At 41.3% G+C, this 27,406-nt stretch overlaps 1 protein-coding gene across 5 annotated transcripts in view; it reads left to right on the top strand.

Annotated features, from left to right (window-relative positions):
- The window catches only part of slc9a8 (solute carrier family 9 member 8), a 50,365-nt gene extending 24,975 nt beyond the window's left edge, over positions 1-25,390 (top strand). For 2 of the 5 annotated variants that reach the window (XM_058052397.2, XM_058052395.2), the window contains 11 exons: positions 921-1,004; positions 3,948-4,049; positions 8,439-8,473; positions 8,556-8,699; positions 11,406-11,547; positions 11,637-11,742; positions 11,824-11,940; positions 12,035-12,117; positions 12,209-12,320; positions 16,201-16,421; positions 16,901-20,180. In XM_058052397.2, the coding sequence (XP_057908380.2) occupies positions 921-1,004; positions 3,948-4,049; positions 8,439-8,473; positions 8,556-8,699; positions 11,406-11,547; positions 11,637-11,742; positions 11,824-11,940; positions 12,035-12,117; positions 12,209-12,320; positions 16,201-16,421; positions 16,901-17,197 (1,443 nt within the window). In that variant the 3' untranslated portion in view covers positions 17,198-20,180. Of the gene's footprint in view, positions 1-920; positions 1,005-3,947; positions 4,050-8,438; positions 8,474-8,555; positions 8,700-11,405; positions 11,548-11,636; positions 11,743-11,823; positions 11,941-12,034; positions 12,118-12,208; positions 12,321-16,200; positions 16,422-16,900; positions 20,181-21,567 lie in introns of those variants that run through there. The other 3 variants (XR_013629884.1, XM_058052398.2, XM_058052396.2) reach the window with 3 other exon arrangements.
- Positions 25,391-27,406: the final 2,016 nt, after the last annotated feature.

The following is a 27,406-nucleotide window of genomic DNA, read 5'->3' as shown; positions in this document are numbered from 1 at the left end:
TGAATTATAGCTTTGATTTACATCTGTCATTTATCATGACTATAATTAGTGGACACACGATGCATGTTCATTACACTCATACGCGTGTCTGTGCGCTGGTCCGTATGCTGCACATACTACAGTACATGGGTGCATGCAGTAAGAAATGGCAAGCAGAGAGCAATGCATGGGTACACGATGCCTACGCCTGACCTAGGAAGCCGGCCCATTTAGCTGAGATGCAACAATGATTTCATTATTTCAATGAAATAATCGGAAAGTTAGGAACAGAGGGTGTGTGTGTGTGTGTGTGTGTGTGTGTGTGTGTGAAGATTATACTGAGGAAGGAATTCATGTGTCTTTTTATAGCGTGTGTGTTGATGTCTGTTAGATCTCTTTGAATGCATGTATGAATGCCCCAATGAGCACTGTGTGTGTGTGTGTGTGCACCAGTCATCAGGAAAACAACATGCTAACATGCCTTGCCAGATAAACCATGGCGACTGGCAGTTGAAGCTTACCTTCTTACCCTTGTCCAAAACTAAACAGATGATGATCACCACCACCACTCAAATGAATCTCAAGTAATATTGAATTAAATTTTGTATCGGTGTGTGTTTGAGCATTCTGTGGTTAATTTTCTAGACTGGTTAGCATCAAGGTCACTTTTTGAATAAAACACAATGTGTGTATTGTGAGGAAATAAACTAAATGTGCGGAAATAAAACAATTTTGTAAAATATGATGTATCCTGTTGAATCAACTTCAATGTTATATTATTACTCTTTAAATTTCATGTTTTTAGCTTCATTTTTAGCAACAATTACATTGAATGCATGTTGAATTTCTCTAAAGCACAGTGATGGAGCTCTACATTTTTTTATACATGTCTGACTTTTGAAATGTTTTCTTCTTTTTTGCTGCTTCTTGTTTTCAAAAAGGAGGAGGAAATGTTCCGACCCAATATGTTCTTTCTTCTGCTCCTGCCACCGATCATCTTTGAATCTGGATACTCATTACATAAGGTACAGCAGCATACAGACTTTTCAGCCACCCTTGAGAGTTTGTGCAGAAATACTGCATGAAAAGTACATTTCTGGACAGAGCATAAGGTACAACTCGGTCAACCAAATAGGAAGGTGCCAACCCATGTTACAGTGCATCCGGAAAGTATTCACAGCGCTTCACTTTTTCTACATTTTGTCATGTTACAGCCTCATTCCAAACTGAATTAAATTAATCTCTTACCTCAAAATTCTACACAAAATACTCCATTATGACAATGTGAAAAAAGTTTTTTTGACATGTTTTGAATTTATTAAAAATAGAAAACAAAAAAATCACATTTACATAAGTATTCACAGCCTTTGCTTAATACTTTGTTGATCCACCTTTGGCAGCAATTACAGCCTCAAGTCTTTTTGAATATGATCCTACAAGTTTAGCACACCTATCTTTAGGCAGTTTTGCCCATTCTTCTTTGCAATAAGTCTCAAGCTCCATCAGGTTGGATGGGAGACGTCTGTGCACAGCCATTTTCAGATCTCTCCAGAGATGTTCGATCGGATTCAAGTCTGGACTCTGGCTGGGCCACTCCAGGACATTCACGGAGTGGTTCTGAAGCCAATCTTTTGAGATCTTGGCTGTGTGCTAATGTCTACTGTCTATATGGTCAAGGTACATGACCAGTCTACTGAGGTCAAGAGCGCTCTGGAGCAGCTTTTCATCCAGGATATCTCTATATATTGCTGCATTCATTTTCCTTCTATCCTGACTAGTCTGCCAGTTCCTGCTGCTGAAAAACATCCCCACAGCATGATGCTGCCACCACCATGCTTCACTGTAGGGATGGTATTGGCCTGGTGATGAGCAGTGCCTGGTTTCCTCCAAACATGGCGCCTGGCATTCACACAAAGAGTTCAATCTTTGTCTCATCAGACCAGAGAATTTTGTTTCTCATGGTCTGAGAGTCATTCAGGTGCTTTTTGGCAAATTCCAGATGGGCTGCCATGTTCCTTTTACTAAGGAGTGGCTTTCGTCTGGCCACTCTACCATACAGGCCTGATTGGTGGATTGCTGCAGAGATGGTTGTCCTTCTGGAAGGCTCTCCTCTCTCCACAGAGGAACGCTGGAGCTCTGACAGAGTGACCATCGGGGCCTTGGTCACCTCCCTGACTAAGGCCCTTTTTCCCTGATCGCTCAGTTTAGAAGGCCCGCCAGCTCTAGGAAGAGTCCTGGTGGTTCCAAACGTGTTCCATTTACGAATAATGGAGGCCACTGTGCTCATTGGGACCTTCAAAGCAGCAGAAATTTTTCTGTATCCTTCCCCAGATTTGTGCCTCAAGACAATCCTGTCTCGCAGGTCTACAGACAGTTCTTTTGACTTCATGCTTGGTGTTTGTGCTCTGACATGCACAGTCAACTGTGGGACCTTATATAGACAGTTATTATATTTCCAAATCATGTCCAATCAACTGAATTTACTGCAGGTGGACTCCAATTAAGCTGTAGAAAGATCTCAAGGAGGATCAGTGGAAAAAAGATGCACGTGAGCTCAATTTTGAGCTTCATGGCAAAGGCTGTGAATACTTATGTAAATGTGATTTTTTTGTTTTCTATTTTTAATAAATTCAAAACATGTCAAAAAAACCTTTTTTCACATTGTCATAATGGAGTATTTTGTGTAGAATTTTGAGGTAAGAGATTAATTTAATTCAGTTTGGAATGAGGCTGTAACATGACAAAATGTAGAAAAAGTGAAGCGCTGTGAATACTTTCCGGATGCACTGTATATTTTGTAGGCAAGTAACAGAACCGGTTGGAACAGGTTGGCTAGTACTAGAAAAATACTTTGAACGTATGCATCCCCGTGAGGAGTCGTTTTGTATTTTGTACTAATTGCAGGCTTTTCTAACGAGACATTGGGAAGCCAGAAAGCAGCACATTAGAGTAATCAAGGCAAGACGTGACACATGCATGGACAAGGGACGCTGCTTAGGCAGAGAATAGAATAGGCCGTATCTTAGCCATGTTGCAAAGATGAAAAAAATTCAGTTTTGGTAACATTCTTGCTGAGCTTTTGAAAGGATTGACTTGAATCGAATATCACACTGATATTTCCTACTGAGCCACTTTGGCTAATGATACTTTTATCTAAACTCAGAGTGGTGTCCAAACAACTCTATTAATATCTCAGTTTTGTCAGGGTTTAAGAAGAAAAAGTTCCAGGACATCCATTCTTTAATATCAATAAGATAAGAGAGATGAGATCAGATGAGAGCAGTCCTGGGTCAGTTAACTTTAGTGGCACATATAGCTGAGTGTCATCGGCATAATAGTGAAAGCTAATCTTATGTTTGACAATGATGTCACCAAGAGGCAGCATCTACATATTGAGCAGAATAGGGACAAACACTAATCCTTGTGGAACGCCGCAAGTGACACCACAGTACTGAGATGTCACATATAAACTACACAATGTGTACGATTCTGGAGATAAGATGTACAGTAAGCCAAGAAAAGAAAGTACCAGCATTCCAGTGATATAGTGTGAGCTATGGTATCGAAGGTAGTATTGAGATATAATAATAATAATAATATTGAGATGTCACGATCCATCAATAAAAGAAGATTGGATGATTCTGTACGGTGGTTCACCATAAAACCAGACTGACTTAATTTTTGGGGGCCATTATTAAGATCATTAAGCTGCTGCACTACAATGTTTTAAAGGATTTTTGAAATAAATTAGAGATTAGACACCAGCCTATAAGTACAAATACTCACAGGGTCAAGGTTTGGTTTCTTGAGTAGACGTCGAATAACTGCAATCTTGAAAGCTGCAGGGACAGTGCCAGAGGAAAGCGCTAAATTTATAATATTTAACATTGAAGGACCTAAAATTAGGAACAGCTCTCTCCACATTGAAATGATGTCATGAATACCTATGTGCTACCATGTGCATTTAGGGTAACTTCTTCCAAAACATCGGCTCCATCACCCTGTTTGCTGTGATTGGCACAGCTATCTCTGCCTTCATAGTTGGAGGAGGCATCTACTTCCTTGGACAGGTAAGTTACGGTCAGTACGGTATGTTCAAAAACATAAAACGTTTTTCTCATTGTTACGTTTCAGTTTATGTTTTTTTTTTTATTTTCAGTTTTTTTTTTAGTCTTCTAGAGCAGGCATTCTCAAACTTTGTGTGTGTCGTGTCTTCAGGTGCTTGTAAAGGAATCCATGAAGCTGATACTTAATTAACGCAGTTATGTTCAGTTTCTGCCATAAATATTGATATTAGTAGAAAGTCGGGCTTTCACAAGAACCCCAACTCACAAGACAAAACATTACACAAGACTGAGTCCACAAGACGAGATTTTAACAATAATTTTAGGAACAGTGCAATGAATAATATGACTGGACAAACAAACTTTTGCATTTAACTGGTGCTATTTTTTTTTTTTTTTCGATTCAGCCCCGCACACTACGAAAGCTCCCCCATGCACTAAAAGTGCTACATAGTGCACGTAGTAATTAAGAATTACTACATGTATACTTCATTCTTGGTTTGTTAATTTAAAGGTGGCCTTCATGTTATCAAAATAAAATCATTTTACAAGGGACCTATGTTTTTTCCACGTTTCTGACCTACAGTGAAGAAAATAAGTATTTGAACACCCTGCTATTTTGCTATTTCTCCCACTTAGAAATCATGGAGGGGTCTGAAATTTTCATCGTAGGTGCATGTCCACTGTGAGAGAGATAAACTAAAAAGAAAAATCCAGAAATCACAATGCATGATTTTTTAACAATTTATTTGTGTGATACAGCTGCTAATAAGTATTTGAACACCTGAGAAAATGAATGTTAATATTTGGTACAGTAGCCTTTGTTTGCTATTACAGAGGTCAAACGTTTCCTGTAGTTTTTCACCAGGTTTGCACACACTGCAGGAGGGATCTTGGCCCACTCCTCCACACAGATCTTCTCTAGATCAGTCAGGTTTCTGGGCTGTCGCTGAGAAACACGGAGTTTGAGCTCCCTCCAAAGATTTTCGATTGGGTTCAGGTCTGGAGACTGGCTGGGCCATGCTAGAACCTTGATATGCTTCTTACGGAGCCACTCCTTGGTTTTCCTGGCTGTGTGCTTCGGGTCGTTGTCGTGTTGGAAGACCCAGCCACGACCCATCTTCAATGCTCTGACAGAGGGAAGGAGGTTGTTCCCCAAAATCTCACAATACACGGCCCCAGTCATCCTCTCTTTAATGCAGTGCACTCGTCCTGTCCCATGTGCAGAAAAACACCCCCAAAGCATGATGCTACCACCCCCATGCTTCACAGTAGGGATGGTGTTCTTCGGATTGTACTCTTCATTCTTCTTCCTCCAAACACGCTTATTGGAATTATGACCAAAAAGTTCTATTTTGGTCTCATCTGACCATAAAACTTTCTCCCATGACTCCTCTGTATCATCCAAATGGTCATATGCAAACTTAAGACGGGCCTTGACATGTGCTGGTTTAAGCAGGGGAACCTTTCGTGCCATGCATGATTTCACATCATGACGTCTTAGTGTATGACCTACAGTATCCTTGGAAACGGTGGTCCCAGCTCTTTTCAGGTCATTGACCAAGTCCTGTCGTGTAGTTCTGGGCTGATTCCTCACCTTTCTTAGAATCATTGAGACCCCACGAGGTGATATCTTGCATGGGGCTCCACTCCGATTGAGATTGACCGTCATGTTTAGCTTCTTCCATTTTCTAATGATAGCTCCAACAGTGGACCTTTTTTCACCAAGCTGCTTGGTAATTGCTCCGTAGCCCTTTCCAGCCTTGTGGAGGTGTACAATTTTGTCTCTGGTGTCTTTGGACAGCTCTTTGGTCTTCGCCATGTTACAAGTTAAAGTCTTACTGATTGTATGGGGTGGACAGGTGTCTTTATGCAGCTAACGACCTCAAACAGGTGCATCTGATTCAGGATGATACATGGAGTGCAGGTGGACTTCTAATGGGCAGACTAACAGGTCTTTCAGGGTCAGAATTCTAGATGATACACAGGTGTTCAAATACTTATTTGCAGCTGTATCACACAAATAAATTGTTAAAAAATCATGCATTGTGATTTCTGGATTTTTCTTTTTAGTTTATCTCTCTCACAGTGGACATGCACCTACGATGAAAATTTCAGACCCCTCCATGATTTCTAAGTGGGAGAAATAGCAAAATAGCAGGGTGTTCAAATACTTATTTTCTTCACTGTATAAATGTAGTTGGAATGTTGTATTCTTAAACCATGCAAAGTTTCATAAGAATACATGTGGTTTGAAAGAAGTTTCAGATGGCTCTGAACGTTCGGTTCCTGTTCCTTTGTGATGTCACAGAGGGGCAAACCTTCTTATGGACATGGCTGTAGGTGCGATACCCTCCCCCAAGCTCTGCTCTGTTTACGAGGCAAGCTCAGGCAGAAGTTATTTGGAAAAAGAGAAAACTATTTTCATCTGTCAACGGCATTTCACACCGGACTGTTTTTGTGAACATGAACGTGAACTACCCGCCAAACTGCTGTGCACACTCGCCGGGAAAGGTGAATTAATGTCGGGACACGCTGTGCGTCCATGGAGGTTTGAGAGAACCACCGTGCTCACGGTCTGGAACATGGTGGTCCTGCAAAAAATGTGTAATTATCACATTTCCACTACTGCTGATGTGATGTGAAGATTGCAGTTTGTAAATACTTTAGATTCAAGATGGACGCCAGCTCAGTCGGTCTGTTTGAAGCTTGCCTTGTGAAAGTTTGCCTTCATTCCCGTCCTAAAAGAGTTTACCTGACTGCTTTTATGGACTTTTAGTTTTATCAACAAGTGAGAATTATTTGCTGCAAGCCCATTCACCGGCTGTGGCCTGGATCTCAGCTAGCTTACATGTGCTGAAGCTTGAATTTTGGGTGGCTTCACTCGGGAATTACATCTACTGCAGCCTGGATCTCAGTTGACTTCAGCCTGGCCCTTCACCTGCTGCAGCCTGGATCTCGCTAGGTTTGGCTTGGGCCTGTATCTGCTGTAACCTTGATCTTGGGTGGGCCTCAGCCTGGGCCTACACCTGCTGCAGCCTGGATCTCAGCTAGCTTTGGCTTGGACCTGCATGTGCTGCAGCCTACATCTTGGTGGACTTAACCTGAGCCTACCCCTGCTGCAGTGTGTGCATATCGGTGGGCTTCAGCCTGAGCCTACATCTGCCACAGACTGAATCTGAACTCTCTTCCGTCTGAGCCTACATCCATTCAAACCTGAATCTCACCCAGCTTCTGCCTGTGCCTACACCTACTGCTGCCTGGATCTCATCTAGCATCAGCTAATTATCTATTAGTCATTAAAATGGCTTTTTATATTATTTTACTTGGCTTGCTTTCTAGAACTGTACTATCTCCAAGCACCTTCCTGTTGAACAGACAATAATCTTGACACAAACTTGCTATGGCAGCCCTTCAGCCTATCGTCCTCCATCCAGGGGCATGTCAACCCTCTGTTGGACTCCCTTCACATTGTGTAGCGTATCCTGTTCTATTGACCTCGTATTAGTTATTGCAGCAGCTCAAGCAATGCAAGTGGGATTGTCCGAGGGTTCCATGTTGGCCCCCAAAGAATTGCCCATGTGGGTTTAAGGTAGGAAGGAATTAAGAGACTGGTGTCCACAGTTTTAGCTTGGTGCAGTGACAATTTGTGAAATGTGTGCTGAAAGCTCGTCAGCTCCGACCTGGTCTATTCATGGTGCAGGCAAAGCGCAACATTTTGGAAGTGAAAAGTCCGCCAGAAAAAAAGCATGACAGCTCATCTCTGTGGCTGTGCTTCTTCATGAAATTTGCAAAGTGCGCTGGCCACAGCCCTTTCGTTCGGCGTAGTGACGTGTGTTCCTGTCTCATATAAGCTAATATAACAATTGTGCATGATGGGCAAAATAAAAACGTGTAGTTTTCTTTTAAGGATGCAGGCAAGTCTGAACATGTAAGTGTTTCGGTCCGCTAAATCTAGTATCTCTGATGAAGTGTAGAATTACTATAGCGTCTGCTTGAATATTAAATATTAACCAACTTACTGGGAAAAAAACATCCGCACGTCAGTCCCTTATGCTGATGCCGGAAACACCAGGTAAGTTGGATTGCAGGGTTTAAAGTGTGCATAAAGCATTTAATGTGTGTTTCCCATAATGCATTGCACACTGCCACTTACATACTGCATTTATTATAAACCCTTGTAGCACTGTTAGCTTTTCTCCAAATGAGAAATCACTTCACATTTTAATCTTTTTTAATCTTGTGACACCCCTACTAGGAACTAAGAAATCAAATTAAACCAAAAGTGGGCTCATTTTATTGTTCCAATCTTATGTTCATTTTCTGTCCAAAACATTTGAGAAACCCTGATAATAAATGATTATCATTTCATTTCAACTTAATTTTTCTCAACAGGCAGATGTGATCTACAAGATGACCATGACGGATAGGTGAGTATTGACTTACAATAATCATTATTCCATTTATGTATATAGGTAATATCTACCTAAACTCCCCTTTCCTCTGCTGAAGTTTTGCCTTTGGCTCACTCATCTCAGCTGTGGACCCGGTTGCTACCATAGCCATCTTTAATGCCCTCAATGTGGATCCTGTCCTAAACATGTTGGTGTTTGGTGAGAGCATCCTTAACGACGCAGTCTCTATCGTCCTCACAAAGTAAGATTATCTTCCTCTCAGACTACGTAACTATGGCAGGAACACATTGACATTTATTATGTTATTTTCTCATTCTTGATGTGGACGCAGTTTGTCACAAAAGGAACTGTCAAGAAGATGTTAGCAGACAATAGCCACGTTTACATGAGGAGTTTTTCCTCTTTACTGCGTGTTACATCATATCTGAGAATGCGCTGAAAGAACGCAACAGCATAAATTGAAACAGGAGAAGATCAAATTCAATCGTGCCAATATTTTACAATTAAAAACAGGACATGTTTTATAGAGATATATATTTTCTTCTATAAGAAAAACTATAAGAGTTTAGATTCTGTTCCACAGATGGCGGTAATGCACACCGATAGCTGCTTGCCAACCGCCGATAAACAGAAGAAGAAGAACGCACCCCGACAACTTTCCATTTGAGCGGGTACAGGACACCTCAATCGGATTGGTGAAAGGAATATTCCATATATATATATATATATATAATATTCATTCATTCATGGTATACGTGGCTGATGTGAAAGGCTCAGGCAAAGCAAGTTTATTTATAGAGCACAATTTGTACACAAGGTAATTCAAAGTCCTTTACAGAAAAGAATGTTAAAAATCATTACATATGACATAAAATAAATACATAAAATTCCACAATTCATTCCGTAAAAAAAAAAAAAATACAGCCAATGAAGAGTGCAAATTTAAAAATTGCACAAATTTCAGTTGCTAATTCCACAGTTGACTGGAAATGTTTTCAGCCTGGATTTGAACATTGCCAAAGTTGAGGATTGTTATTATTCTCTGAGCAACAGTAAGCCAAGGCAGAGGCCTGAATACTGGACTATCCATCATTCGTTCCACCCACCCATCCATCCATCCATCCATCCGTTTTCTATGCCACTTATCCTCATTAGGGCCGTGAGGATATGCTGGAACCTATCCTAGCTGACTTCGGACCCTGGATTGTTCGCACACTGACAGGGCACATATAGACAAAGCATCATTCACATTCATACCTATGGACAATTTAGAGTTGCCAATTAACCCGAGTACTAGACTAAAATGCTCATATATCCTGGTTCTTGTCAGGACTCGAGCAGCAGCATTCTGGATGTACTGCAGCTGTTTTACAGCTCGTTTAGAGAGCCTGGTGAGAAGGCCATTCAGGAGTCCAGCCCGCTGGATTAGTCTCCCTAAATCTGGTTTAGCCACGCTTCCCTCATAATAAGCCTGATCAGTAACAACAACGAATCAACCTTCAGAGAGGAAAAAAAGTTAATATATCGGCTCAATTTTCATCAATATCGATTAATCTGTGATATGTGATAATCGGCATTGTATAGACTATTAAACCACTTTCAACAGCATGACTTGAAAATGCACATTTTTTGGAATCTTGCCTCTGAGCCGCTCCACTACACCAGTGACTTAGTACTTTCACCACTTGATGCTATGTTGCTAGGTGCGAGCATGTTAAAAATTGTTGTTACTGTTGGTCAAAGAAGGAGAGGAGGAAGATGTGTCCATAAGAAGAGAGAGAAGAGCAGCGCCAAGAACCTAGAACTGAGAGTCGGGACTTTGAATGTTGGAACCATGACAGGAAAAGGTAGAGAGTTGGTTGAAAAGATGGTAGACATACTGTGTGTCCAGGAGACCAGGCGGAAAGGTAGCAAGGCTGGAAGTTTAGGAGCAGGGTTCAACTCCTTCGATCATGGTGTAGATGGAAGAGAAATGGAGGAGGAGGACTTGGTTAAGAATGTCCAGGAGGTAAAAAGAGTGTCAGATAGGATGGGAGTTGGAGGAAAAAAGGACCTTGATGAATTGATGCAGAGCATCAATTGAAGGGAAAGAGTTGGTTTGGTATTCAGGAGAGGAACGCAGAAGGACAGGTGGTGGTTGACTTTGCCTGTAGTGAATACGTTCTTCCAGAAGAGAGAGGAACATAGGGTGTCCTATAAGAGTAGAGGTAGGAGTACCCAGGTAGACTACATCTTGTGTAGACGCTGTCATCTGAAGGAGATCAGTGACTGCAAAGTAGTGGTAGGTGAAAGTGTAGCCAGACAGCACAGGTTGGGGGGGGTGTAGAAGGACCCTCACGGTGAGGAAGATGAAGAGGATCAAATGGTGGAAGCTGAAACAAGAAGAGTGTTGTAGGATTTTTAGGCAGTGGTTGAGACAGGCTCTGGATGGTCAGGAGGCGCTAGCTAGCTTTCAAAGACAACTGAGAACGACAGAACACAAATGCCCCCCAAAAGAAATTCATATTCTGCAGACAACAAGCTGCAAGTAGTGAAATGCAGCTGAAAACAGGAACGGAGCAGCAGAGAGAAAGTTTGGAGTAAGTGAGAAACTTGTGAGGGAAGTGAAGCGCGAAGCGGAGGCTACTCTTACTGCCATGAAGAAAACAAAACAGTTACTGTACTTAAAACAGTTTATGTTACATAAACACTGGACACCTTTTCTGTTCATGTTTATTTTTGGTGTAGCTGAATAACCATTGTGTTAGCATATATTACACCTATTCAGAATGTTCTCCATTCTCATGTTCTAAAATGCGACTTGTACTCCAGTGCGACTTATGTATGTTTTTTTCTACCTGATTATGCATTTTTGGCCTCAGGCGACCTATACACCGGAGCGATTTATAATCCAGAAAATACGGTATATATATTTTTTCATTTGCTTCTTTGCATCTGGTCTTTGCAGCACAGCAGAGGGATTCTTTTCCCGCTCAGACAGCAACATGGTAACTGGATGGGAAACATTTCTACAAGCCGTGGGTTATTTCCTGAAAATGTTCTTTGGTTCTGCTGCCTTGGGAACCCTGACAGGACTCATCTCTGCTCTTGTATCCAATAATCTGGGTGTTTATGTATGTCTACAATTGTCACGTCTATGTGAAATGGTTTTATTTGTACTCCCTAACTTGCTCACCAGTTTCTAAAACACTTTGACTTGAGGAAGACACCCTCACTGGAGTTTGGCATGATGATAATATTTGCCTACCTCCCCTATGGCCTGGCAGAGGGTATTAAACTGTCTGGTAGGTGCACACTTAAAGTTTTACATTTTTTTGAGATCTGATTTTCATATCTCAAGCTGACCTGCACCATTCTCCACTCAGGAATTATGTCCATCCTGTTTGCTGGTATTGTGATGTCTCACTACACCCATCACAACTTGTCTCCAGTCACCCAGATTCTCATGCAGCAGACACTGCGTACAGTTGCTTTCATGTGTGGTCAGTAGATCCTTATTTTTTTTAACCTGTACCCAATATAATGGTACTATAACAAAAAATGGTATTATTGTAACTGTTTGACTTCTCCCTCCAGAGACATGTGTATTTGCCTTCCTCGGACTGTCCATCTTCAGCTTCCCTCACAATTTTGAAATATCATTTGTTGTTTGGTGCATTGTAAGTACATTTTATTTTGGTGCCATGAATTGCAGCCATTTGTGCTGTTTTCGCCTCAGCATGAACTTGACAGCTGTTTGTCTTTCTGTAGGTCCTGGTTCTTCTGGGTCGTGCTGTAAACATTTTTCCTCTCTCATTCCTACTTAACTTTTGCAGAGACCACAAGATCACACCCAAGATGATGTTCATCATGTGGTTCAGTGGTGAGATGATGCAGTCAACATTTTTTGTTTAAGGAATAACAGGAAGTCATGTTATGTGTGGGTGTAGAAAGGCTCACAATTAGGCCTCAGCCGCAGTCCTGCCAGAGGGAAATCACATTCACCTTTTTATATGAGTAATATTTAACCACTCGTACAACCTCTCGTTGGTATATTGCATGACTGCTTTGGCTGCGAGGTGTTGGTTGGTTTATGGTCACATGGCACATGTAAAGCTGTTGAGCCCCTGGGCGATCACATGAGCTGTTTTGGTCAAAGGTATGGTTAGAAATGTTGCTGCACATCTAAGTTATTGTTGACAAGGCACAGGTGGACTGTCATGCTCAACCGAGCAGAGTGAATGGATCCCAGGATGCAGACACGGGGACAGTTCAAAATAATTTAATGAAAACACAAAAATGTGGACAGGAACTGGAACTCAGGGTGATGGTGAAACAAAAGGTGGCACCGTGGACGAAAAAACATAGAAGGGTATACCACATGAGCTGGACGGGCTGTGAGAGTACAGGTCGGCCGGATGGCAAGGAGGAGAAGCAAGCTGCAGTTGGCGGACGAGAAAGGGTAGGTGAGCGGGAAGGCACATGGCATGAAGACTCCACCATAGAGAATAATCCAGCACTGGCTGGCTGCAGGTGAGGAGGATAAGAAGGGAACTAATTGGAAACAGCTGCAGGGTCCCAGTAGCTCCGCCCAGCTCAGGAGGTGTCAGGATCTGAGCAGGGAACACAGGAGGAGAGAGAGCGACACAACACAAATGGAGAAACACAAGAATAGAAGAGCGTGACCTGGACAGCATTGTCCTTCAATTCAAGTCGCTTGCCATAATTGCTTCTCAAACATATCAAAGCAACCCTCAATTTTAATGGTACACAACACATGAGGGAAAGGATACTATACCTCAAGTCAAAAACCTAACTTGTCACTTGACCCAGCTTTAAGTAATGATTGTTCAAGCGGTTCTTTATTATTGGTATGTTATTATGGTAGGAGTCCACCTGTGCCAGTTCGCGCCAACAATTATACAGTGAAGAAAATAAGTATTTGAACACCCTGCTATTTTGCTATTTCTCCCACTTAGAAATCATGGAGGGGTCTGAAATTTTCATCGTAGGTGCATGTCCACTGTGAGAGAGATAAACTAAAAAGAAAAATCCAGAAATCACAATGCATGATTTTTTAACAATTTATTTGTGTGATACAGCTGCAAATAAGTATTTGAACACCTGTGTATCATCTAGAATTCTGACCCTGAAAGACCTGTTAGTCTGCCCATTAGAAGTCCACCTGCACTCCATGTATCATCCTGAATCAGATGCACCTGTTTGAGGTCGTTAGCTGCATAAAGACACCTGTCCACCCCATACAATCAGTAAGACTTTAACTTGTAACATGGCGAAGACCAAAGAGCTGTCCAAAGACACCAGAGACAAAATTGTACACCTCCACAAGGCTGGAAAGGGCTACGGAGCAATTACCAAGCAGCTTGGTGAAAAAAGGTCCACTGTTGGAGCTATCATTAGAAAATGGAAGAAGCTAAACATGACGGTCAATCTCAATCGGAGTGGAGCCCCATGCAAGATATCACCTCGTGGGGTCTCAATGATTCTAAGAAAGGTGAGGAATCAGCCCAGAACTACACGACAGGACTTGGTCAATGACCTGAAAAGAGCTGGGACCACCGTTTCCAAGGTTACTGTAGGTAATACACTAAGACGTCATGATGTGAAATCATGCATGGCACGAAAGGTTCCCCTGCTTAAACCAGCACATGTCAAGGCCCGTCTTAAGTTTGCATATGACCATTTGGATGATACAGGAGTCATGGGAGAAAGTTTTATGGTCAGATGAGACCAAAATAGAACTTTTTGGTCATAATTCCAATAAGCGTGTTTGGAGGAAGAAGAATGAAGAGTACAATCCGAAGAACACCATCCCTACTGTGAAGCATGGGGGTGGTAGCATCATGCTTTGGGGGTGTTTTTCTGCACATGGGACAGGACGAGTGCACTGCATTAAAGAGAGGATGACTGGGGCCGTGTATTGTGAGATTTTGGGGAACAACCTCCTTCCCTCTGTCAGAGCATTGAAGATGGGTCGTGGCTGGGTCTTCCAACACGACAACGACCCGAAGCACACAGCCAGGAAAACCAAGGAGTGGCTCCGTAAGAAGCATATCAAGGTTCTAGCATGGCCCAGCCAGTCTCCAGACCTGAACCCAATCGAAAATCTTTGGAGGGAGCTCAAACTCCGTGTTTCTCAGCGACAGCCCAGAAACCTGACTGATCTAGAGAAGATCTGTGTGGAGGAGTGGGCCAAGATCCCTCCTGCAGTGTGTGCAAACCTGGTGAAAAACTACAGGAAACGTTTGACCTCTGTAATAGCAAACAAAGGCTACTGTACCAAATATTAACATTCATTTTCTCAGGTGTTCAAATACTTATTAGCAGCTGTATCACACAAATAAATTGTTAAAAAATCATGCATTGTGATTTCTGGATTTTTCTTTTTAGTTTATCTCTCTCACAGTGGACATGCACCTACGATGAAAATTTCAGACCCCTCCATGATTTCTAAGTGGGAGAAATAGCAAAATAGCAGGGTGTTCAAATACTTATTTTCTTCACTGTATATACAGTAAAGTCTCGTTATATCGATATTAGTTATAACGAATTACTACTTATTACGATACTATTGTCATTTCCCGGCAAATTTCTAGTCTTTTATGATATAATTAGTTCCGTTAGTACGATACTTGGTTATTATGATAATCCGGTTACTAGGATGCCCTTTTCATCTCCCGCCAGCCAATTTGGTCTGCTTATATCGATACAAAAGCAGCTTAAATCAATCTTTGCTTAAGGATTTCAATACCAAAAAAGAACACGGCGAACGGCTGCTTCCAGTCAACTTTATTTTTCACACTTCCACCACCAGAGCGCAGCACACACACCGATTCCCGCACTTCCTGGTTCACAGGTCATGCTCAACCCGCCCCACATAGCTGGCCAAACACATGCCTGCAACAGAAGAACCAACTGACATAGCATACACACCTATTCCAGCGAAGACACAAGCGTACAAATACATGTATTTAATTGTGTTGTATTCAGATATCTATATATCAGATATCTATACTATAGAACAATGTCGAGTGCATTATTGCCCACTTTTAATGCAGTTCGGATATATGGATAGTCCGGTTATATCGGTATTTTTTCCGACTCCCTGTATATATACGTGTATATATATATATATATATATATATATATATATATATATATATATATATATATATATATATATATATATATATATATTATACACACAGGCAAAAATATTTTTGTCTAAATTAGGCATTGTAAAATGGCTAAATGTACTAAAATACAAATACAAAATGTTGTATCTGTGCTCGATTTGTTAACACAGCCATGTTGGATCAAACCCCATTACAAAATGTCATGTTACTTGGTTCACCGTTTGCTGCAGCAGCCTGTCAGACACAAGTACATGTACTGCACTGAAATGGTCAAAACAATGGATCCTTGCGTTGATCTACTGCCCGTGCATTTTTTCAGTGATTGTGACAAACTCTAAATAAGCCGCGATTAGTCCAAAGGAGTTAGTCAATGACGGCAACATTCCAAAGAGAGTAAATACTCTGCTCTCAGCAGGATGTACTGGAAGCGCTCATCAACAATATGTACGGCATGTTGCGAAAGGAGTAACAGTGTTAACAAAACAGGCCAAAAAGTGCGACTTAGTCTTTAAAATCCTGTATTGCAAATGTAACTTGTATGCATGCATGCATGCATGTTGAAAACCATCAACATTCCTTACTGTTCTTCTCCTCTTCCTCTTTGAGGTTTGAGAGGCGCTATCCCATATGCCTTGAGTCTGCATCTTGGCCTGGAGCCCATCGAGAAGCGGCAGCTCATTGGCACCACCACCATCATCATTGTGCTCTTTACCATCCTCCTCCTTGGGGGCGGAACCATGCCCCTCATCCGCATCATGGATATTGAGGATAGCCAGTCACGGAGGAAGAACAAGAAAGATATTAATCTCAGCAAGACACAGAAAATGGTAACACACACACAGTAAAATCATATTCATACAAGCTGTGCCATCTTCATCTTCTGCCATCAGAGTATACTGTACATTTCTCTTCAAAGGGCTGGAGATGGGTTGTGCGAAGGGGACATGATTAGCCCGATGTGAACCATGCTCATTATAAAGGCACTCAGTTTCAAACTAGAAACTAGAGAAACTCAACCAGAAAAAAGTCATTAACTTTCTGTGTTCAACATTTGCGTATTTTGTATTTTTTAAATTGCGTGCTAGACTCCAAGGAGACCAACTACAAGATACCTTGTTTGTCCGTCCAACTAGACTCCCCTTCTGGCAAGCAAATGGCTTTATTGAGACTGTGATCTTGACATGTCTACTATTGAGATGGCCGTCCACTGCTCACCATTTGTCCCTCCATTTGTTTTTGCTCTGCTGTAGTCAGACATCCCACTTCATTTCTCTCTGTTCTCTTTCCCCCTTTTATCTTCCCATAGGGGAATACGATTGAGTCGGAGCATCTATCAGAACTGACGGAGGAGGAATATGAAGCTCAGATATACCAGAGACAGGATCTCAAGGGCTTCATGTGGCTTGATGCTAAGTACCTTAACCCTTTCTTTACCCGGAGGCTAACGCAAGAGGTAAGAGAAGGCAAGACAGAAATATTCTGTCACTCAGGCGGCTGCTTCATCATTTTGCTGGCAATCCTTGAAGGATTTTTTTGTATACTCTACACTACTTTTGATTCCCAAAAAGCAGGACACTCAGTCCAGAAACGAGATACTGAATGATAACTCAAAGATGACACTTTATTCGTAGGCTCCTCCTCCAGCCACGAACCAGTCTTCTAGCCTTCGTCACACTTCCTGGTTGTGTCACGTCTTCACATGTTCACCCTGACGCCATGACAGAACGACATCTGTCTTCAATCGCAACAGGAACAAAGTAGTAACATCACTAAAGGCGAACAAATGAAAATTGACATTACAGTAAAGTCTTGTTAAATCGATATCGGTTAAAACGAATTACTACTTACGTATTACGATACTATTTTCATTTCCTGGCAAATTTCTAGTCTTTTATGATATAATTAGCTCCGTTAGTACGATACACGGTTATTATGATAATCCGGTTACTAGGATGCCCTTTTCATCTCCCGCCAGCCAATTTGGTCTGCTTATATCGATACAAAAGCAGCTTAAATCAATCTTTGCTTAAGCTACGTTCACACAGACGCCGAATGTCACGCTTTGAATCGGCGACGAATTCGGCGTAATTTTTCAAAAAATCTCACGATCTCCTCAGATGTTTAAGCTCTGATACGCTCTGATACGAAATTCGTTCCCGCTTTAGGCGACAAATTATTTCCCGAATCGCTACGGCAACTCACGCTTTGATGCCGATTGATCAGGATTTGTTACGCTTTAAATCACGCTTTGATGCGCTTTAATACTCATTGATAAGCTTTGGTGCGCTTATCACGCTTTAAATAACGCTCTGATACGATTATCAAGCTCTCTTGTGCATTGATAGGCTCTGTTACGCAATGGAAAATTTCGAGATCCCGACTGCATCCCGCCTCTGATCCAGAGCATATTGTAGCGACCCTGACGTATTCATGTTGACGTTGTGCTCTTGGGTGTCCGACTGTTCCGGGTGACTGTGAATGCACCAGGGGCTGGGGGCGTGTCTGGTGGAGGAAGTACTGTTGTGTTGCTGGCGGTGGTTGCAACAGCGTGGTTACGGCCGACAGTAGCCAGTATTATTGTTGTGCAATAAAAAGCTTCGCAATCGTGTAATTTCCATAGCGTCGGCAACGACGCTACAATATATAAAGATGCAGCAGATCCATTGATCTTTTGAACCAAGCTCTGTTAAGCTTTCCTACACTTTGAGCAAAACTTTGATAAGCTTTGTGACGCTTTGATAAGCTTTAATACGCTCTCCCCGCTTTACGCAATTCGTGACAGATCGCCTCAAATTTAAAAACAGTTTAAAAATTTTTGGCGCTCTTGCCGAATGTCCAGAATTGCTCAAACCTTTCTTATGCTGTATTACGGTCTTTACGCTTTCATTAAGCTTTGTTACGCTTTGCCGCCGCTTTGCTCGCCGATTTAATTCGCCATCGATTCAGCGTTGGTGTGAACGTAGCTTTAAGGATTTCAATACTAAAAAAGAACACGGCGAACGGCTGCTTCCAGTCAACTTTATTTTTCACACTTCCACCACCAGAGTGCAGCACACACAGCGGAAAACACCCGTCCCTCGCGCCTACCCCTCCGGGGGGTAACACCTTCCCTATCGATAGTTCCGGGGTGAATTATGTCCCGGTAACCGGTAATCACTACAGCGTAAGTTTATTTTTATTTACTGTAGTACAAAATTTATTGTAGTACAAAAGCATGCTAGATACGGAATCCATGAACTCAAGGAGAAAATTACATGCCATATCAAAGATCCGCCCACTTTTAATGCAGTTCGGCGCAGGATCGGATATATGGATAGTCCGGTTATATTGGTATTTTTTCTGACTCCCGAGAATATCGATATAACGAGACTTTACTGTATTTGTTTTTGAAATGAGGTTTTCCAGGAGAGAGAAGAAATGTTATCCTACAGATTTATCTCCAGCCCACAGCTAAACCTGATATATTAAATGGTAGTACACTCAAACTCCAACGATTTACAAACAAATGATTAATTATTGATGAACCAATACTTATGCTTGATTGGATTCAGACAAAGCCAAAGATTCTATGCTTTCAAGCCCTTTTGGGAGCGAGTTGGCTCGTCATGACAGCCTCCACGCAGCATACTTGAGCCGATGCTTTGCTAAATCGTGTTCCAGGTGGCAGGAGGGGAGGTGATGGCTTGTTAATACACAGCTCATGGTAAGGGGGTAGTGGGAATGTAAAAAATAAATAAACGTGGCATTGGCGTCATAAGTGTAACAATACACGGGAAACTATTGGGGAAAAAATGCACTGCTAAGAGTCAATTATCTGGACTACGGCCTTGCTCACAGCCCTGCTCACCGCCAGATTGTACCGTACCTCAAGCTTCCACAGGTACTAGCCCACTGGTTTTTGCAATGGAGTTTTTTGTTGCTATTTGCAGCTGTCAGCTGTGTTTTTTGTCCCTGTGCCTCATTTTTTTTTTCGTTTTTACAGTTTTCTACAGTTTTTTTTAATTTTACCCTTGGACTGTATAATCTCAGTTTACCTTCTGCCTGTTCTTTTGGACTTTTCCGTGTGCAGACACTTTTTGTTCATAAAACATTTTTGTTTCACAACATGCCTCTTCATCTTGGGTTCCAGACCGGTTCTTGACACTGAGAATATAATGACCTGGATGGAAGACAATATTTCCAGACATGATAGATGGATACTTTCTATCTATCTGTGTAATAATGTTGGTGCACTGTCAAGTGTGGCTTGCAAGATCCCACGATGATGATGGCTGGGTTTGCTTGAAAGATGAGGAAGAGTATTACAAGTGGATCAGACATTTTGATGAGCAGGTATCATGGCGAAAGGGATCTGACCAATTCATATGCACATTAGATGAGTAATCTCATCCTATAATGATTTTTATCATTTATAGTATGCCTTCACTTCTAACCATTTTCAAGCTACAACCATTTGAAATAGCAATGTCAAAATGAAAAAAACTCTGACGCTAAAGGGTTAAGATGCGCAGAAGGGATAATAATCTATGGACAGTGTAATTCAAGTAAGTGGTTGTGTTGCTAAAAAACTTGGTTGCTTGGGGGGGGGGGGGTCATCAGAGTGTTCATCAGAGTGATGGCCTGGGAAAGAAACTGCAGGGATGCTCTTCTCACAGGTTATGCAACACAATGCATTATGCCTGAAATAATACCTCTTCGGCAAATGCTGATGGTGTATTGTAAATATTGGGAATGAAGTAATCTATATTACAAAAATGGGCCTGTAAGAAAAGAATAGCTCACTTTTCAAGTTTTACTGGAAAAATAACTACAACATGAAATAATACCAGCTATAGTATCAATTGATCATTCAAAAAAATAGCTGTCATAAACATTTCAATGTAATGATGTAAACAATGAAGATACTGGATTATTTCAACAAAAACAAATAGCTTTAGTTGCAAAACAATGAAGACAGTTTGGTTACCTTAGTGCAGTGATTTTCACCTAGTGAGAAATCGTCGGCTGTGTTGTGAGGAATTATACAATATCACTTTTTTAAAAATGAACATTTATTAATCATGTTCTGCAAACATTATGTCATTGTCAAGTGTCCGTGATTTGTATCCCTCAAGGAAATAGACGGTCCAGAACAACGGAGGTTGTGAAAAGGAGGTGAAGAAGCGTGTGAAGGCAGGATGGAACGGGTGGAGGAAAGTGTCAGGCGTGATGTGTGATAGAAGAGTTTCAGCTAAAATGAAAGGAAAGGTGTACAAAACTGTGGTGAGACCAGCCATGTTGTTTGGTCTAGAGACAGGAAGCAGAACTGGAGGTAGCAGAGATGAGGATGCTGAGGTTCTCATTGGGAGTGACCAGGATGGATAGGATCAGGAAGGAGTACATCAGAGGGACATTACATGTTAGAGGCCTTGGAGATAAAGTCAGTTATCGGCCAGACTGAGATGGTTGGGACATGTCCAGAGGAGAGATAGTGAATATATTGGTAGAAGGATGCTGCCAGGTAGGAGGCATAGAGGAAGACCAAAGAGGAGGTTTATGGATGTAGTGAAGGAGGACATGAGAGAGACAGATGCAGAAAGACTTTGCTGTGGCGACCCCTGAAGAGAAAAGCCCAAAGAGAAAGAAGAAGGAAATAGTACATTTCTGTTGTCTCCTGCATCCTCAGAGACTTTGTGGGTTAATATTTATTTGTATTTGTAACTCATAGAATGTTTACATATTCATTGCCTCACTGTTTCTCACTGTGTCTTCTGTGAGCTCTTTTTGCCAACAAGTTGAACACTCGATAAAAAGAAAGTGCAGTTTCATTGCGCTGTTCCTCACTTCAGAATGCAATGCAAACATTCCAAATTGTCCAGACGAATGAAAGAATGAATCTTTTCTAGTTTTCTAATTCATTGAAAAACCTGCGGTGGCTTCTTTGTTGAGCTTTGGGGAGCATGTCAGCTAATGTGTCATCACTGCATCCTGCAGGACCTGATGCACGGACGGATCCAGATGAAGACTCTAACCAACAAGTGGTATGAAGAAGTCCGGCAGGGCCCATCCGGTTCGGAGGATGATGGCGACGAAGCGGAACTTCTGTGAACTGAACACGTTCACATCATGTAAAAAAGTGTGAATGTTTTGTGTCCCTGCCTGTGAATGTGTGCAGCATGTCAGAAGATGAGTCACATGCGCTTTTTTTCCTCCTGCTGCCATATTTATATGAAGAGTGTGGGATGTGTCGCATCATCGGGAAGTAGCGAAATTGCACTACCAAATATTTCTATGAAAATGAATGTTATTTACTTGAATGCCATATTGTCAGCAGCTATGTTAGCATATGATCCAGGGCACTGATGGACAGAACATATTAAGTTCTGTAGCCATTTGCTACACGTTAAGGGACACATGTTTTATTGTAAAGAAATACAAGAGCACCTTTTGCCTTTTGTACTGACTTTGTGGGCAAAAGGAAGAATACATTTTTGTGCGGATTGCAAAAATGAAAAATGAAGCAGAAAGCCCAAAATTGAACTTACTCCCCAAATTTTTGGCCATGGCTATCATGCTTATTTTACTATGTACTGTAAAATGTCTGTTTTTTTCCATGTAGCTTTACTTTCTCTGTATTCATGCTTTGCACGCACTGTTGATGATTCTGACCTGATCAGTGCATATGCAATGCAACAAGGATAAAATGTCATTCATTTTTGAGACTAGCTCCCAGATAGACTTTCATGTTTATTTGTATCAGTGGGCGAGGTTTCTATACTGCTACGCTGCAGTGGCGGTAGTTGCACTTTGTGCATCAACTGGAGTCATTGCTGCTGGATATTTTACTGTGGATTTCGGATATAGAAAGGCATCAATGAATCTGTTTTGTGTGTGGGTTGATTCCTGTATTTTATTTTCTACTTATTATTTAAAAAATCTCATGTTTGTGGGTTAAATGCTATTCCTGCTTTTTGTACGATTGCCTCGACCCTCAATGTTGAAATTAAAGGTATCTTATGAATCTTATGATCTATCTTATGAATGATGAGAATCAAGACAAGTGAATTTATAAGCAACGTCTCCTGTGTGGTTTGGTGACTTCATTTTTAACACTGACTTGCAGTGCATTCGGTGGCTGGGGCGAGGGTGGGAGAGAGAGAGGGAGAGAGAGCGTGACCCCTGGAAACACTGCGTCGCGTGGTCACCTGCTGTACGTAGGTAGCACACTGTCTGCCAACGTTTAGCTTCTGCTGAACACGGGGCATCATCTTTAGGCATCATTTAGGCCAATTAGACGTCATTTATTTGTATTAAGTGGGTTAGGTTTGTTCAATTTGTGTTCATTAACCCTTGCATCTTTGTTCACAGCAGCCTGGAGTAATTGCCTGCCGGTTGCTATCTCTACTCCCTGAGCTGCTGCTGTTTTGGTTCTTCCTGTTTTGCATTATTCTAGTTATGGACATGCACTTCAATGCTATGGTTACAATGTATATGGTTACAATATCTCAGCTGCAAATGTGAAGCTCTGACAAAATAGTCCCAAAAATATTGCATGTTAACAAAATTTATTACAGCCTCTGGAGGAGACTATTAACAAAGCACCAAATGCCAAACTTGAGTGATTTCCACAGAGAAATAAAACCACCATGAATCCAATAGTCTGCACCTTCTGTAATAACTAGACTACTAACGTGCTAGACCCCTCTGGGATTCTTCAACACGGTTCCAAAAGGATATGACAAGGAAGTCATATCCTTGGCTGATTTCACACTCCTTGCATGATGTCCTGCACTCATGTGGGATGGCAACAGCACCTCTTGGCTGATCATGCTGGGATTTACTTGCTACTGTCACAATCCAAACAGGAACACTGGATACTGGAAACTAAAGTGTACCTGATTAAACAATACGTCCTACTGTCAGTCCATTCAAGAAATAATTACCTGCCACAAGGAAATGGAGGCGGTTACCTTCACTCAGAAGCCGGAATTGCTGAAACATGAATGCAGAGTTTTCTATCGGCTTTAGTAAAGAACTTGCTAAAAAAAAAAAAAGCTAAAGAATAGGAAGATATTCTCAGAGAGATAAAGAGGAGTCTTAGGAAAAGCGTTCTAAGAAGAAACATGGGTCTACTAAAAAAATTGATCAACTTTACATAAATGATGTTCTTACTTCCGATAATTACTTACTTTCGCCATGAAAACCTATATCTCAAATTTTTACCAAGAGCTGTACTCCGCATCCTTTGATAGTTCATTCATTCATTTTAATGATGATACCTTTATTACCCAGGCTAGCAATTTAAGAGCAAATTCTTATCTACAAATGCAGCCTGAACAAAGAGCAAAAGCACTTTGACGGGAAAGGGGGGTGCTGAAAATAACGTTATATAAAATGACAAATATCAATACAATAAATATGTACAATACATACAATACAAATGCATTAAACAACACTAAAGCAATATATAATAGTAATAGGCCTAATCAGCAAGTGTATGAGTCAGATGTCATTGGTTGCAAGTTTTGTTTAAAGACAGATGTGAAGGCTGAACGTTTTCGAGAGTTTTGTACGGTGTTCCAATCATTAGCTGCAGCAGACGCTACGAACTTTGGGGATGGAGAGTTTGATGTGATTACTGGACCTTAGATTGAATGCAAAGTGAGAAAGATGTAAGAGAGGAAACTCAAGACCTTTGACCGTAAGTGCTTGATATGGGTGGTAAAGGAGAGGGGCGAGTCCAACCAGAGGCCAAGATATTTGTAACAGAAGATTTGGGGAGTAGGGGTGAGATCAGATTTCCGGTCTAAGATGATGCATTTGGTTTTCTTGGTGTTAAGTAGAAGGTGAAGGCTATGGAAGTGCTGCTCTACTGAGGTGAAACTGAACTGAAGTGTGGATGTGGAGTGTAATGAAGGGCCCTCTGCATATAAGATGGTGTCATCAGCATATAGGTGGATCTTGGACTTACCAGCAGATAAGACTACGTCATTTATGTAGATGGAAAACAGTGTTGGGCCTAAACTAGAGCCTTGCGGCACCCCTTTGGTGATGGTGCGAGGGGGAGTCAGGATGTTTTCAGGAGTATGATGACAAACCGATGCTAGTGAGCCTTCGAAGGAGGATGGAGTGATTTACAGAATCAAATGCCTCGGTGAGATCCACGAAAGCAGCAATGCAAACCTGCTTGGAGTCCAGGGAGGTAATGATGTCATCCAGGACTTCCAAGGTCGCTGTGGTACCATGGCCTGGCCAGAAACCAGACTGTAGGTTGAACAGAACATTATCTGAGGCCATGAAATGGCTTAATTGTTTGTGAGCCAGTTTTTCGCGGATCTTAGCAAGGCACGGCAGGATGGAGATGGGTCTGTAGCAGTTGGGGTCAGAGCCAGTGCCACCTCTAAGGAGCAGGAAGACGAGTGCAGACTTCCAATCCAAAGGAAAGACGGACAGCTCCAGTGACATGTTAAAAGAGCTGCGAGATGGGAACAGCGATGGAAAAGTGCTATACAAATAAAGTTGATTTGGTTTGGTCATCATTCTATTTGCCTTTTTATGTCTTTGAATACACTCATTGACATTAAAATGGAAATGGTCTTGTTTCTACAATGTAACCTTCATAAAGATTTGGAGAATGCTGTGAAATGTCTTTGTTTATTAGGTCAATTCTATATTGACAAATCCAGCGTGATATTATGTAAGCCAAATATTCACGGGTTTTCTTCTGAACTGAAGATATTATATGAATCACTGAAGCTGATAATCAAAATCAGAAAAGCAATGAAAACCTTTCATACATTGGAGAATGTCTATAAAGAGTTCATATGAAGAACAAGTGACATGTTTTCTATTTTTTAGTTTTTATTTTCAAGCAATATATGTCGCACATCCCTTTCTTTGTTCTTTACTCTCGCTCTTATTTATGATAATGTTATTCTTTTATGTTCCTGCAATTCTGCTTATACTGTTTAGTACAATTGAAGTTTGCAATAAAAAAAAACAAAGTTGGAAATAAAAAAATATATAATGTTTCGAAATAATGTACTTTAAGTCACAAGCTACTAATACTTCTATGTCCCAAATGTGTCCGAACATGAGATGCGCGTCCGGCACTAACCTTACGGCGATGCCTCAAGTTAAACGGACTGGCAACAGATTCAAATAGGATTTGAACAGTGCGCTATGTATTTCAGGAAGTAACCAGGAAGTGACATCTTAACTAAGTGACGGCAGCAGGAAGCGACTTTCACGCCATTATAATAGTTAGCCACAAGCAACTTCTATGATGTCACAGTTGTGGTCATACATGTCCTGCAGAGGGTCTGAAGACGAAAGAGAGGTACCCCTCGTGCTAAAACAGCACACAACTCCTATAATGCAATTCCTCTTAAAGGGCCAGCCTCATCCTGTAACCCTAGCGACCAACAACTAAATCGATATTAACAGTATACGAAAATACAGACAATATCGCCAGTGGTTGGACCAAATTCAACAATTTAAAGTATTATTAGTTACAAATTAAAGATCTTAATAGCTTTAATTATCTGTGCATGTATATTTGTTTAGTTTATAGTATATAATATTCGAGCTTACCCGATTTGCTATACATTCTTTATACTCCTCTGAAGCACCTTGGGCACCATTCGTGAAGTGCTATCAAAAATTGGGTACGATTTGATTTGATTGTAATTCACGTGACGTCACCGCTTATTGACGGATCAGTACGATGGCCTTTGAGGGACATACAAAGTCGATGTGATCCAATATCGCCCTCCTGTGGCTACTTCGAAAATTGAGGTGTTTATTGAGGTGCAAAATTATTTTTCATATCTTGATATACAACGAACTACAACTGCAACAAAATTACCCGTATACAAATAAGAGCAACCACAGAGGAGGACGCCAAACCATCCATCCATTTTCTACCGCTTTTTCCTCACAAGGGTCGCGGGAGCCTATCCCAGCTGTCTTTGGGCGAGAGGCGAACTGGACTGGTGGCCAGCCAATCACAGGGCACATATAGACAAACAACCATTCACACTCACATTCATACCTATGGACAATTTGGAGTCGCCAATTAACCTAGCATGTTTTTGGAATGTGGGAGGAAGCCGGAGTACCCGGAGAAAACCCACCCACGCATGGGGAGAACATGCAAACTCCACACAGAGATGCCCAAGCGGAGAATCAAACCTAGGTCTTCCCGATCTCCTGTGTGGCCTATACATGCTAACCACTCATTATTAAAACATCACTCTTAAAAAAAACAAGTGCAGTGCGCAATGTTCAACAGTGAGAAAAGCCACACATGCACAGGGAGAACATGCAAACTCCACACAGAGATGGCCGAGGGTGGAATTGAACTCTGGTCTCCTAGCTGTGAGGTCTGCGCGCTAACCACTTGAGCACCGTGCAGCAGGAGAACAAACATTTTATAGCTAAACATTTTTTTAAATATATATTTTTCCTAAATAACTTTATTAACAAACAAATGGCATTACAATACAGTGAACTCAAGTACAGAACATATTGACATAGAAATAGCCCTCTTACATAGATAAGCAAAGCCGAAGAAAATATAAGTATATAATTAACAAAATAAAACAAAACAAATAAGAAAGGGGGTACAAAATCAAGGTTAAGCCAGATTGGAACAGATAGGGTATATACATTATGCATTTTTGCTCTTGATTGCTTTCAAGGATTTTAGGTATAATTTACTATAATAGTTTTGGAAATCAGTTATATTTGGTAGGGTTTTAAATATCTAGATTTAAGAATATGGAATTTGGCTAGACATAGCATTGTATTACATACTAGTCCTGTTTTTTTG

Source organism: Doryrhamphus excisus, linkage group LG15, assembly GCF_037039965.1.
Source record: "Doryrhamphus excisus strain RoL-2023G ecotype Guam linkage group LG15, RoL_Dexc_Guam_v1.1, whole genome shotgun sequence".
Lineage (NCBI taxonomy): Eukaryota > Metazoa > Chordata > Actinopteri > Syngnathiformes > Syngnathidae > Doryrhamphus > Doryrhamphus excisus.
Note: the sequence above shows the minus strand (reverse complement) of the source record. Positions and strands in the feature narration are given on the sequence as shown.